Genomic DNA, 14,911 nt, shown 5'->3' on the forward strand with positions numbered 1-14,911 from the left:
CAAATAGCTGTGTTTAATTTACATGTTCTAGTCCTCAATAATTGTTCAAGGTAGGTGTAATGATCCCTGGCAATTGCTTAGGTTCTGTCTTTGTACAGATTCAGTAGTTATAAAATTTACCATTAATCTTGGCTTAGGAACATCATTCTTCATCTCTTTGTCACAGATAAAAATCAGGCAGCCTAAAGAAAGTTACTTTTGAAAGTTTTATTTTAGTTACCTTTTGTGTTCATTAAGGTCTCTCAAAAAGCCTTCAGATAAATTTTTTAGTGTGGAATAATCAGTTCAAGGGGGAGTACTTAAAATACAATTTTTAACTTAATTTGAAGAATACTTAAAATGATTTACCTTATTACTCAGCATTTTGTTGAATGACCTTTTTAGGTCTTATATTGATTTCTTTTTCGACAAATTTACATTCAAAATGGAAGTTTTCCAGTCCTTTTCCTAGATAGTGTGAAAAATGCACATCCTTCAAATTCCTCCTTTCCCACTGCATTAAATTCTGAGTCTGTTTCTTACGAATAGGATGTATTTTTAGAATTACCAAGAAGAAATGCCAGTTTGATTTGGGTGAACAATTACAGTGATAGCAAAACAAAGCTGAGAAATGTGATATCTCCTATCTGCTCATCTGCGTCTGTTCTATTTTGCCTCATGGTTCTTTGTCTTGGATTTTAGCTAATGGCCAAGTCTCCAGATTATCATTGTATTTTGCACTGTGCCTTGTATGCTCTTGATGTTAGTAAGCATTAATTTTTCAAAATGAGAGAACTGTAGCTCCTCTTCCACTTGGTAGCCTCTTTTGTTTCTAAAGATAGGAACTATGCTTTAGTGTGAACTTTATTTTTTGAATAAAGTTAACAACCCATGGTAACAACTTTATTCAAAAAATAAAGGATTGTTAGGCCCAGAAGATTTTGTTAGGGTTTGGACATTATGTCTGGCTACCCTTGAATTTTAGCTGATAAAGGGTGTTGTGGTTTTATTTGATGGTGAAAACTCATAAGCTGAGTGAAATTTACAAAGGATTTTAATCAACACTGGACATTTTCTTCATACATTTTCTTCAAAGTGCATGTCTGGGAATAGTAGGAGATAGGGAGAGTTTGGGAACAGGACTTCCCTCCCCCACTGCCATCTTTTTGGAGGAGAGGGCCTTCTTAAGGAGCTTGGCATCTTTTGGGGAAGATGAGACACAATAACAAGAAAACTACGTGTTGCTAGGTGAATGGCACAGTCAGAATATCCTTTGGTAGTTCAAAGGAGGATGCAATCACATCTATTTCTAATGACCATGGACAGCTGTGTGGGAAGTGGGCTTTGAGCTAGTACTTGATAAATAGCACTTCCTTAGGGGAGGTTCAGATGCATTCCAAGAAAGGTGATTAATATGAACAACGATCTAGTGGCAGGAAATCAAAAAGTGTATAGATAAAATAGGAGTAAGGGCAAATTAGCTGGTGCTAGATTGTGGATAGTCTTGAGTATTTGATAACGAATATATTAAACCGGGGAAGTGACATGATTGCTACACTATCAGTTAGGAGTGGGTTCAGCAATGAGTAATTACGATTTTCATTCTCATGTAAAATGCCTTAGGAACATAGTATGAGGCAGCCTTGTAGGTTCTGTTTTACTGAGTCTTTACTTGATCGAATCATTTACTACCCAGCCATTCTTAGGAATTGGCTCTCATGTTCACAGTTTGGCATAGAGGCTAGGGTTCTAATTGCCTTTTCACGGAAGCAGTATGGAAGAAGGAGTGAACAAAGGGATAAAGGCCTTTTAAAGAAGGTTCTTGAAAACTGCCATGTACCACCTCCACTTAGTAATAAGGCCACACAAGCTGCAAGGGAGGCTGGAAAATGTTTTCATTCGGATAACAAGGTTCTCAGTAAGTGAGAGTTTTGTAGTGTGGAAGAAGGATAGCATAGAAATTGGGGTGAGGGGTTGCAGTTAGCAGTCTCTGCAACACAGGGTTAGAGGAAGATTTATCTGGTGGTGAAATGGTATGTCATCAGGATGAGAGCTCGAGCTCATATAGATGTGAGAGTAGTAGTTTAGATGCTGGAATTAATGTTTGCATTTTTATATTGATTATAATAATATTGAATCAAACCTGATTTCATAGTAAAAGGCATTAATGTGTTTTTTTATGTGAAAAGTGAGTTAGGTATGTGGCTTTGCTGATACTTAAAAAAAAGTTACAGGAATATTGAATATCATCATCTTCCTTTTGTTTTCTTCAACCTCTTTTTTCCATCTCTGTTCAGCATACAAATGTGTTTTGGTTTCTCCTTAAAAAACAAAAATATCCTATCTTATTTTTTTTTATTTTTTATTTTTATTTTATTTTTCTTTTTTAGAGACAAAGTCTTTCTGTGTTGCCCAAACTGCATTGCAGTGGTACAGTCGTAGCGCACTGCAGCCTCAAACTCCTAGGCTCAAGCAGCCCTTCCGCCTCAGCCTCTTGAGTAACTAGGACTAGAGGCTCATGCCACCAGGACTGGCCAATTTCTAAATTTTTAATAGAGATGGGGGTCTCGCTTGGTTGCCCAGGCTGGTCTTGACCTCCTGGCCTCAAGCAATCCTCTTGGCATGTCCTCCCAGAGTTCTGGGATTACAGGCATTGTTAGCCATTGCACCCGGCTTTCTTTTAAAAAAATAGAGATGGAGTCTTGCTTTTGCCCAGGCTGGAGTGCAGTGGCATATTCATAGCTCACTGTAGCCTCAGACTCCTGTACTCAAGTGATCTTCTTGCCTCGGCTTCCTGGGTAGCTGGGATTATAGGCTCAAGCCATTGTGTCTGGCTTAACTGTATTTCATAATAAACTATTATTAATGACTAACAGTTTTTTGAGCGTTTACTCTGCTAAGAGTTTTACATACATCATGTTGGTTGATATAGTGACACTTAGCAAGGGTAACATTATTCTCTCCATTTTGTTTGTTTTTTTTTTTTTGGATGAGGACATTGAATCTGAGATTAAGTCTTCTGTTTAGTCACACAGGTGGGATTCATACTTTAGCCATCTGACCTCTTGTTTAGTTTCCTGTATTCTCTTTCCACACAATCTGTTTAAAAAGAAGGGTCCGTGCTTATTGATAATGTCCATTCCCATCTCCCTTCAACTCCTTAATTTGCTGCATTTGAAGTATGTTAAATGGTAAAAAGTCCTATGAAGAAAAATGAAGGAAGGGTTGATGGTTTATAATTTTAAATAGGGAAGCCAGGGGAGGCTTCAGTAAAATGACATTTGAATAAAGAACCAAAAGAGGGAAGAGAGTGAACCATATTGATATGTGAGGGAAGAATGTTCCAAGCAGAAGAAATAGTAAGAGCATAGGTCCTGAGGAATGTGCTTAGTTAGGTGTTTGAGGAACGACAAAGAGGCCAGTATGGCTGAAGTAGAGGGGGGAGGATAGTAGAAGATGAGGGTATTGGGAAGTATTGGGGGGAATATCACATGAACCATTATAAGAACTTTTTCTTCTCAGTTTGGTGGAAAGCCATTGAAAAGTTTTGCACAGATAGGTGATATTATTTCACTTATGGTTAAAAAGAGTCACTCTGGCCTTGATGTGGAAAATATTGCCTGGCGAATAACAGTAAAGTAGGGTATTTCTGATAGGAAAAAACCAAAGCATATTTCCTAGTCTCACACACCACTCAACACATCTGACACCGTGTGTGTGGAGATTTTTCCCTACACATCATCCAGTTCTGACACCAGATTCTCTACCACACACTGTCATGCGCGTCCATGTGAAGAGACCACCAAACAAGCTTTGTGTGAGAGAAAAGCTTTTTAATCACCTGGGTGCAGGCGGGCTGAGTTCGAAAAGAGAATCAGCAAAGCGAGATAAGGGTGGGGCTGTTTTATAGGATTTGGGTAGGTAAAGGAAAATTCCAGTCAAAGGGGTTGTTCTCTGGCAGGCAGGAGTGGGAGTCACAAGGTGCTCAGTGGGGGAGCATTTTGAGCCAGGATGAGCCAGGAAAAGGAATTTCACAAGGTAATGTCTTCGCTTAAGGCAAGGACCAGCCATTTTCACTTCTTTTGTGGTGAAATATTATCAGTTAAGGCAAGGACCAGCCATTTTCACTTCTTTTGTGGTGGAATGTCATCAATTAAGGCAGGGCAGGGCATCTTCACTTTTTTGTGATTCTTCAGTTACTTCCGACCATCTGGGCGTATATGTGCAAGTCACAGGGGATGCGATGGCTTGGCTTGGGCTCAGAGGCCTGACACACACTAACTGGGTGTCCTATAATTTCATTAAATTCTGGCACTATCTACTAGGAGATAGTATCAGATCCCACAGGGTAAGGGCTCTGTCCCACAAGACTGCCCTTCACTTCAGATGCCAGTTGCAAGTCCCAGGCTGCAACCTGTACTTCTGGACAAATTGCTATAAACTGGTGTTCCCATGACCCCCTCCTTGAGTTTGCTTTATTTGCTAGAGCGGCTCATAAAACTAAGGTAAACACTTTACTTACGTTTACCCATTTATTATAAAGGATATTACACAGGATACAGAGTAAAAACCAGGTGGAAGAGATGTAAAAGGAGATGTTTGGAGAAGGGGTTCAGAGCTTCCGTGTGCTTACTTGTGTGCCACACTTCAGGCACCTCCATGTGTTCAGCTATCTGGAAGCTCTCTGAACCCCGTCTTTTTGAGTTTTCATGATGGCTTTATTATGTATGCATGATTGATTCAATCATTGACCATTGGTGATCAACTCAGTCTTCAGTCACTCTGCCCCCAGGGACTCAACCTTCAGTAGCTTTCTCCTTCCTACAGGTTCTATTCATGCCTTGGTCTTTCTAGTGACCAGCTTCCATCCTGAAGCTATTTACGGGGCCCCAACCACCAACTGTCTCATTAGCATATGACAGACACTGTTATCACTCAGAGACTGTAAGAGTTTTTTTTAAGAGCTCTGTACCAGGAAACTGGGAGCAAAGATTAAATATGTATTTCTTACTGTAAATCGCAATATTACACAGGAAAACCAGTTAAGAGGCTGTTGGAAGTAATTCAAGCAGGAGATGATGGTGGTCACAGTAGAATGGTTGCAGTGAAAAACAGTTAGATTTAGAATATATTTATAAAAATAGAGGTAGTAAAATTTTCTTATGCAATTGATATATGGGGTGTAAGAGAAAGTAAAGAATCAAAGATGACCAAGATATTTTGGTTTGTAACTGGAGGGATGGAGTTGTCACTAGACTGCAGGAAAACGAGGTTTTACATATACAAGTAAGAGGATGTGGTGGGGGAAGTAGAATAAACAGTTCAATATTTGACTTGTTAAGATGAGATGCCATTAGACATCCAAGTTGGGAATAATGAGTAGGCAAACAAATATATGAATTTAGAGTTCAAGGGGAAGGTTGAGACTAGAGTTACACATTTTGAGGGCTAATCAGCATAGATGATGTATAAAGGCCTAAGATAGGATGAAATCATAAGAGTGATTTATAGGTCAAAGAAAAATGAGAAGATCCCTGAGTCACTCTAGTGTTTAGAGGTTGGGGAGATAAGGAGGAACTAGCAAAGGAGACTGAAAAGGAGCAGCCAGTGAGGTAGGACAAAAACATGGAAACTGGTATCCTGGAATCAAAGGAAGAGCATGTGAACAACATGCCGAATGTTGTTGCTCATGGTTCACAGAAGAGCAGGACTGAGAACTGACTTTTGATTTAGTGACGTGAAAAGCAGTGGTGAACCTTACAGAGAGTGGCATCACCATCCACAGGGTTTTTCATGCCAGAAACCCTGGAAATCAACCTAAGTGTATTTGCCCTCATCCCATCTCTAGGCACTAAGTTCTGTAGATTCTACCTTCTCTTTCTTTTGTGAAATCTCTCTTTTCTGTTCCTGCTGCACTTTATTAGTTTAAGTTCTCAACATTTCTCACCTGGATTATTGCAGTGGCATTCTGTCTGGCATTCTCTTTAATCTCTCTGCACATTGCTGCCACAGTGATTCTTTTTAAGAGACTAGTCTTAATGTTTCCTTTTATTTATTTAAAATATCTCCTATGGCTGTTTCTGTCTAGCATTCAGGATACTGTTCAAACCCCTTTACATAGAGTATAATTTTCTTCACGATAGGCTACTTTCTTTTTTTCTAGCCTCATCTCCTACCACTACCCTACTTTATGCTCTAGTCATGGCAAACTACTATAGTTTCTGGAATGTGGCATGCTAATAGTTTATCTGAAATGACCTTCCTTTTCTTATTCTATCACATTTTCAAATGTAGTTCCTATTAACATGGAAAGTCTTCCTTGATTCTCCTTTCTCCACCTAGTATATATGCTTCTCTCAGTTTCCAGAAGTACTAGCTTACAGCCTGCCTTAAAATTATGTTATCCTGTAATTATTCGTAAATGTGATTCTGTCCCATTTGTAAATTCTTTTGTAGCATGAACAATGTATTTTTCCATTTTGTATTCTCATCCTGTAGACAGTGCCTAGCACCTAGTAGGGACTCAGCTTTGAATGAGTGATGGAAACTCAGTACCATCAAGATATCTTAACACAGTTTGTTGAGAGATTTTTGGTCATCTGAATAGTATTACGGGTCTGAAGGAGTTCTCGAAATTACCCAAGGAAAATATTATATACTATAAATCAAACTTCTATAACTATGATATCCATCCATATCTAAAGGCAAAACAAATTTGCCTATTGAAGAGTAATCCAGGGAGTGCTGAAAATTTAACAAACAGGTTAATTGGCAAATGCTGCAACAAAGAGAGACAAATATCGAAACTATATCATGTTCCAAGCACCCAGCCAGGGATGTAGTCTCTCTTTGTACTGTCTCCCTGTAGAAAACATCTGCTCAGCAGCTCTCCTGGAGAAATTTGCTGACTACTAGGCTAGGTTGTATTTCCATAGCAACTGTACTTTTTTTTTTTTAAATCAAAATATGTATTCTATTTTAATATTGTTTTCTGTGTTAGATACTGAACTCCAGGAGGTGAGGTGCTAGGCTGAATCATCATTGCTGGGACCATAGAGGTACTCATAAATGTTAGGTGAATGAATGATTACATCATCATGGGCAGTCAGAAAGAAATTAAGGTCCCACTTCCTATCTGTTTATATGCAAATATTTGATTATGTTATTCTCCTCAAAACTCTTCAGTTCCTTATTTCCTGCCGGACATTTTAACATGCAGGGTTACTTAGCTTTCTGAGGCTTTATTGTCAGCAGCAGTAACCAGCTCTGGCTAGCTTAGAGAGGAAAACAAGTATTAAAGGAGGATTGGGTAACTCTCACACAAAATGGATGGGACATATAGAGATTCAGATTTGGAGACAAGTGGGAAGTAAGGGAGTTTTGAAAGTATACAGTCTGATCCAGATGCCACAGCTGCTGTTGAATTTTTCTTGCTCGACTACTGCTGTGACTGCTCATTTAATCACACCCACTCTTTGTTTCCCAGGATTCACTGGTTTATGTGAGAGTATCTGATTGCTGAGTCTAGCTCTTGTACCTTTACCCTGGCTACCATGGGTTTATGGAGAGGAAGAACCCGTCTCTGCCTTTGGTTTCTGAAGTGGGAGGTAGAGCCCTGCATCCTTCCAAAACTCACAGTGGACAATTCCACAAAACGGAAACAATTCCAACGATTGCCAGGGTAATTGTATTTTTAAAATGAGATGATGTGTGTTAGAAATAGATAATCGGTGCCGTGAATAGAAGTCAGCACAGCGACAGAGGAGCTCTCAGCAATTCAGTCTTTACTTTCTGCAGAAAGGGTGCTCCTGACAGATGGAACAATGGCGAGAGCACACTTGAACAAGGGAAAAGCAACATATTTATCCCTTACACAATTGGGTCGTCCTTACTGCTGTGTCCTGCATCCATTGACTGGAGCTGGACCTCACAGTCTTAAACTGATACCTGATTTGCTAATAACCTAAAACTTTCCTAAGTAGGTAAGTGCAAGGGAGAAGAAAGAAGGAGAGGAAGTTGCTTATGAAAGGTTTAAGGAAGCAATAACATTTCCAAATAAGGAAGGGGCATAAGCTATGAGCTAGAACTTGCCTGGGCCTGTCCAATCATGCCTGAGTAAGCCAAAGCAACTAACTGGGCTAAAGTGTAAGAACTAATAGTTGATAGGAGGCTTTAGCATAAGAAGCTATTATTTTTAGTGTCTATTATTTTGTTTTTAAACCAAGACAAGCTTTGAAGAGGAACTTTTCTACTTTCTGCATGTGTATTAAGTACTTAAAATGCCTGGCACTTAGTATACATTCAATAAGCAGTAGTCAGTGAAATACAGTATATAGTTTTGGGTCCAGTTTACATTCTTAGCTGCCTCATTTCCTTCCAACATGAAAACGCTATAAATCCAAAATGTTTATGCTATTGTCCTTAAATATACCTTGTGCTTTCCACCACTGTCTTCTCCATATGCCACCTCTTTCTCTCTTTTCCGTCTTTCTTTTATGGCTCTGTACAAATCTTTGCTGATTCTCAGTAAGAAAGAAGTACTGGTCCATCTATTTGTTATTTCTCTATGCCATCCACTTTGGCACTTAGCATTTTATGATAGTTTTCTTGGTATTTGTATGTTATCTTTGATAAAGTAGCCTGCTAGAGGGTAAAGGGGACTGATTATTTTTGGGGGAAAAACAGTTTAGTAGAAGGAACATGAGGCTTGGAGTCAGAAATCCTTGGTTCCAGCCTAGCACTAGCTATTACTACTTATGTGACCTTGGACAAGTTTCTGAATGTGTTCTTTTTATATAAAATGGAGATAACACTATAGGATTTTGGTGAGGGTCAGATGAAATATGTGTGAGAAGGAAAAGGCTGTGTAAACTGTATAATGTATGATTGCTTTTGTATGTATCTTGTACCTAATGTCATGCCTTACACATAGGCTTAATATATTAATGATAATGATTTTTTTAAACAATCATATCAGATTTTCATGGCATCAAAAGACATGTAATTTTTTTTTTGAGACGAAGTCTTGCTCTGTCGCCAGACTGGAGTGCAGTGGTGTGATCTTGGCTCACTGCAAACTCTGCCTCCTGGGTTCACGCCATTCTCCTGCCTCAGCCTCCCGAGTAGGTGGGACTACAGGCACCCGCCACCATGCTCGGCTAATTTTTTTTTTGTATTTTTAGTAAAGACAGGGTTTCACCATGTTCGCCAGGATGGTCTCGGTCTCCTGACCTCATGATCTGCCCGCCTCGGCCTCTCAAAGTGCTGGGATTACAGGTGTGAGTCACGGCGCCAGGCAAGACATGTACTTGTAGATACATTTACAAAATTGTAATCAGATTGTGATGAAAATGTTATAGCTATCTTTTATTTTGTTCATGTATAATTTAATATTCAGTAATTACTCTTGGTTCCAATAAAATGTTATAGTTATATTTTATACTGTTGCATAATTTATTAGATTTCAAATTCCATCAGATTATTTTTGTTCAGTTAAATAAAAAATATGATTTCTCTTGCAGATTTTTGCCCCTAGAAACTAATTCTAAAGAGAGTGATTTGAGAGGGTTCTTTTCAAAAGCGTATAATATGGGAGTAAGTCCAGCTGGCAACTTTTTTTTTTTAATGCTTAGATTAGTCTTAAAGAGGGAGAAAATGTACAGAGATTTTAAAATATAGTTCGTTTTTCTGAATGGTCTTTTCTTTCCTCTCTCTAACATCATAAAACTTGGTATTTAAATGGAATATTGTGCATGAAAAGGCCCCAGATGCAAAGTTGTAGCCCAACAGGTCTAGTGAAAGATTACATAGGCTTTGCCTCTCTTCATTTGGGAGACCTGTGTTTTTAGTTTGTTTTAGTTATGTGACTAGCCCTTAAGAGTTTTCAGTGAAATAAAATTTTCTCTAAACAATTTCATCAGTAGACAAATAAGCTTTGATGGAAACCTTTTCTATAGGAGGTTATACTGGAATTTGACAAAACCAAGTTTTGTTAAGCAAATATATGATTTTTTAAATGCAACTAAATGTTACATCTTACCAAAGAGGACTACAGTGTCTTAATCAGCTGGGTGATACCTTCCAATGGGTGGGTTAAACAACCAACCTTTATGTCTTGTAGGTCTGGAGGCTGGGAAGTCCAAGGTCAAGGTACTGGTAGATTCAGCTCCTAGTGAGGTCTCTTTACAGGGTTGTAGATGGCTGCCTTCTTTCTTTGTCCTCAGATAATAGAGATTGAGAGAGCTGTGGTCTTTTTTCCCTGTCTTATAAGGACACTAATCCCATCATAGGAGCTCCACCCTCATGACCTCACCTAAATCTGATTACCTCCCAAAGGTCCCTTCTCCAAATACCATCATACTGGGGGTTAGAGCTTCAAGGTAGGACATTTAGAGGGACACAAACATTAAGTTCATAACATTCAGGTGGCAAGTGAACATATAAAAATGCTCAACATCATATGTCAGTAGGGAATTACAAATTGCAACAACAATGACATATTACCACATACCTAGTAGGATGGTGAAAATCCAAAACCGACACCACCAAATGCTAAGGGAGAATGTGGAGCAACAGGAATTATGATGGAATGCAAAATGGTACAGCTCCTTTGGAAGTCAGTTTGGCAGTTTCTTATAAAAGTAAACATACTCGGCTGGGCGCAGTGGCTCATGCCTGTAATCCCAGCACTTTGGGAGGCCAAGGCGGGCGGATCATGAGGTCAAGAGATAGACACCATCCTAGCCAACATGGTGAAACCCCGCCTCTACTAAAAATACAAAAATTAGCTGGGCATGGTGGTGCACTCCTGTAGTTTGGCTACTCGGGAGACTGAGGCAGGAGAATCGCTTGAACCCAGGAGGCAGAGGTTGCAGTGAGCCGAGATTGCGCCACTGCACTCTGCCTGGCGACAGAGCGAGACTCTGTCTCAAAAAAAAAAAAAAAAAAAGTAAGTATACTCTTACTGTATGACCCAGAAATTGTATACCTTGTATTTACCCAGGTGGGTTGAAAACTTATGCCCACACAAAAACCTGCACATGGATGTTTAACAGCTTTATTCATAATTTCAATAACTTGGAAGCAACCAAGATGTCCTTCAGTAGGTGAACAAATCAATAAACTGTGGCACATCCAGACAGTGGATATTATTTATTGCTAAAAATAAGTGAACTATGAACCCATGAAAAGACATATAAAATCTTAAATGAGTATAAGTGAAAGAAACCAATCTGAAAAGGGTACATAAGGTATGATTTCATATTCTGGAAAATACAAAACTATGGAGACAGTAAAAAGATGAGTCCTTTCCAGGGGTTAGCAGAGAGAGGGATAAATAGAGTACAGAGGTTTTTTAGGGCAGAGACACTATTCCATATGATAACATAATGGTGGATACACATTATACGTTTGTCAAAACCTATAGAATATACACCAAGTGTGAACCCTAATGTGAACTGTGGGCTTTGGGTGATGGTAATGTGTCAATGTAGGTTCGTCGATTGTAGCGAATGTACCACTGTGATGTGAGATGTTGATAGTGGGGGAAGTTGTGTGTGTGTCAGAGGCAGAGGGTATATGGGAACTCTGTACTTTGTTCAGTTTTGCTGTGAACCTTAAACTATAAAAAATAGTCTATTTTTATGGGAGGAAAAAAAAAGCTTTCAATTTAGCTATCAGGCCAGATCTTCTGACATCAACCAGTATACTGCAGTTCAGTTCTGGAACTAACCACCCTGAATTAGTGTCAGACTCCACAAGTTTCAAGAGCATGGTGCCCAACAGGACTGCCCCCGCTTCAGACACCAGCTGCAAGTCAAGTTCCCAGGCCACTCATACTTGTCAACTGGCTCGAAATCCAGGGGGTTCCCAAGACCCTTCTCAATACCTCGCCATAAGATTTCCCTGAATTCAGATGCCATTTGCAAGTTCAGGGATCTCCAGGTCACCCATATTTCTGACCAACTGTCTATATATTCAGAGGGGGTCCTAGAAGACACATATAGCAAGATCTCGAAGAGTCCTGAATGCAGAGCTTTTATGCCCTCTCCCTGTATACTTAGAGCACAGTTCCCTCCCAGCACATTAGTGGATTCACCAACCAGAAAGCTATTCTTCACTTCAGTGTCTAGAGTTTCTATTGGGACTTCATGATGAAGACTTGATTGATTGAACACTAATTGATTGAACTAAATTTTTAGCTCCACTTTCCTCCTAAGAGGTTGGACTGGTCCAAAGGCCCCTAATCACACAGTCAGTCTTTCTGGTGACTAGCTGCTATCCTGAGCCATCTTGTTAACATAAACCCTGGTGTGAATCAAGGGGCTTATGAATAACAAAGATACTTTTATCACCTGGGAAATTCCAAGCATAAAGCTTCTTGCCAGGAACCCAAAACAAAGACAAATTCAGCACCAGGTGTTGAAAAAACAGTAGCTCTGGCCGGGCGCGGTGGCTCAAGCCTGTAATCCCAGCACTTTGGGAGGCCGAGATGGGCGGATCACAAGGTCAGGAGATCGAGACCATCCTGGCTAACCCGGTGTGTACTAAAAAAAATACAAAAAACTAGCCGGGCGAGGTGGCGGGCGCCTGTAGTCCCAGCTACTCAGGAGGCTGAGGCAGGAAAATGGCGTAAACCCGGGAGGCGGAGCTTGCAGTGAGCTGATATCCGGCCACTGCACTCCAGCCTGGGGGACAGAGCGAGACTCCGTCTCAAAAAAAAAGAAAAAACAGTAGCTCTTGATAACCTAATTTTTTTCAAAAGTATATCATGGAAAGCTGAGGTGACTGAAAAGTATTTAAGATTGAAAGATTTAAGAGGATCTCTATTAATCTAGTATTTTAATAGTTAGATGTTTTAGCTATGTAAATCTTTATCATGCAGTTTTGAATTTTATATATATGATTTTATGCATAAATATATTTCTTTGATAAAAAGAAGAGAGGACTTGACTTGGAAAGATCAGCCAGTAGAACAACAGAGGACCCTTCAGTTTTTACTACTTCACACTGTCAAACAGATGACCTTAAAAACAGTTTTTGTGTGGGCTCTAGGTCATTTCATTGGACTTAATTTTCCTTTTAATAGCAAGTTATTTCAGAGTGTTTTAGGTATCCACTTTCTCTAAGGAAGTGCTTAGTTATATTTTTCTCTTGCAGATTGATTATACCGGAACAGAGCCTTCCAGTCCCTGCAATAAATGTTTATCTCCGGATGTGACACCTTGCATTTGTACCATTAACTTCACACTGGAAAAGTCATTTGAGGTCTGTGTTTCCAAGTAATGTGCTAGAAAAGCCATGCTTTAAAAAATACTGATGTTGTACTAAATGTCTTTTACTAGGTATTTTCCTTTTATAGAGGAGTCACTTTAATTTACTGGAATTTATAGGCTTTTGAGGAAGATCATTTTATGTGTTTGGCTGTTGGATTTTGCTGTCTGGTAATTAAATACATTTATTTGAATGGTTTATTTTAGTTCTTTGCAGACAAAATTTAAGACATTGTATTTTATCCTTTCACTAGATAATTTTATGACTGTACAAATCAATTTTTTATCAAAGTATATATACTTGTATTTTAAAAATTATTGCTCAAATTATTTTGTGTACTTACAATACTAAAGCAAGCTTTACTTTAGAAAATAGTAATTCTCCCATCACTTAATTGAATTATTTTTAAGACATATGAAGCATTGTAAAAATGCAAACACTTATTAAAACCTTACTGATCATTTATGTTTTTATAAGTAGTTAGAAATCCATCTGTTTGCATTTACACTGCCATTCTGAGCACATGCTAACGGACATAAAGATTCAGAATAGGCATGTAAAGACCACTTTGTATTCTCCTGTGCCTGAAAATTGAGCTTAAAATAATTATTCTTAAGGGAGCAAAACGGCAGTAATACATGCCAACTTTTTAGATTTTCTGCACCTAAGATTTTATAAAGGTAGTGATGACTTTAATAGTCCGTAATAGTTGTTTGCCATCTAGTGGTTATAGATGTTCTTGCACTGAGATAAAGGACAGGATAATGCTGTCTTTGAATAAAACATGAAAACAAATTTTGTAGAAGAGTAATGTAATTATTTAACTTTGTTTCAGCAGAAACAAAATATACATTTAAAGCATCTTTACAAGTTCATGATTTTTCAATGTGATGGGCAGGCAATAAAGATGCAATAAGTTCTGCTTTTGTTAGAACAGGCACAATTGAAGAAATGAGAGACTAGTAGTGATATAGAAGCTCCAATATTTTTCTCTCCCATTCAGAAAACACTTCAGAACTTGTTTTTTGCAAAGGCAGTCAACCTCAAATTCATTCTCTTGTGGATTCTGTGTTTCTTCACAAGCTCAAACTTTGAATTGGACTAAACTCTTTTCAGGGAACTTCAAGTAGGTTATTTTGTCTCAGTGTTTATTCAAAGAATCTCTCTTTCAGTTTGCAAATTGAATTTACTGTACCGAATCTTGAGGTAATGCTTCCTTTTAAAAAAGAATATTAATTGTCTCAATTTCTGTGATGTAATTTTGATATTCCCCCTCTTCCACAAGAAGGTTTCCATGTAAACATTTTCTTTATATAGAATGGGAAAATTTGCATGGTTTGACATTTGAAGTCAAACATTAAATAAATGATAGTGTATATGAAAATAGCAAATTGAATGAAGTATGCTTATAATGTTACTGAATTACTTTTAATTAAGGATAAGAATATAGAAAATAGAAGTAGCATCCAGAAATGAGAAAATAGCTTAATGTTGGCTACTTCTAAAAATAATCATTTAAGATGGCTTCTTAGCATCTTCTAAATAATTGTAATGTTTATAGGTTACCCTTCTTTCCCAGGTTATTTCAAAGTTTGCTCTATTAAATATATTAAAGTACTTTTCTTGATTATTATAAAGTGGCTTATTATCATAGAGACTC

At 38.4% G+C, this 14,911-nt stretch overlaps 1 protein-coding gene across 2 annotated transcripts in view; it reads left to right on the forward strand.

Moving 5' to 3' along the window:
- Positions 1-14,911, forward strand: part of TMEM30A (transmembrane protein 30A) — a 32,934-nt gene that overhangs the window by 4,687 nt on the left and 13,336 nt on the right. The window contains exon 2 of one of the 2 annotated variants that reach the window (XM_011942941.1): positions 13,138-13,245. The exons of the other annotated variant lie outside the window; for it this stretch is intronic. Coding sequence (XP_011798331.1) covers positions 13,138-13,245 — 108 coding nt within the window. The remainder of the gene's footprint in view (positions 1-13,137; positions 13,246-14,911) is intronic. 2 annotated transcript variants of the gene reach the window in all.

Source organism: Colobus angolensis, unplaced genomic scaffold, assembly GCF_000951035.1.
Source record: "Colobus angolensis palliatus isolate OR3802 unplaced genomic scaffold, Cang.pa_1.0 Scaffold213, whole genome shotgun sequence".
NCBI classification, from domain to species: Eukaryota; Metazoa; Chordata; class Mammalia; order Primates; family Cercopithecidae; genus Colobus; species Colobus angolensis.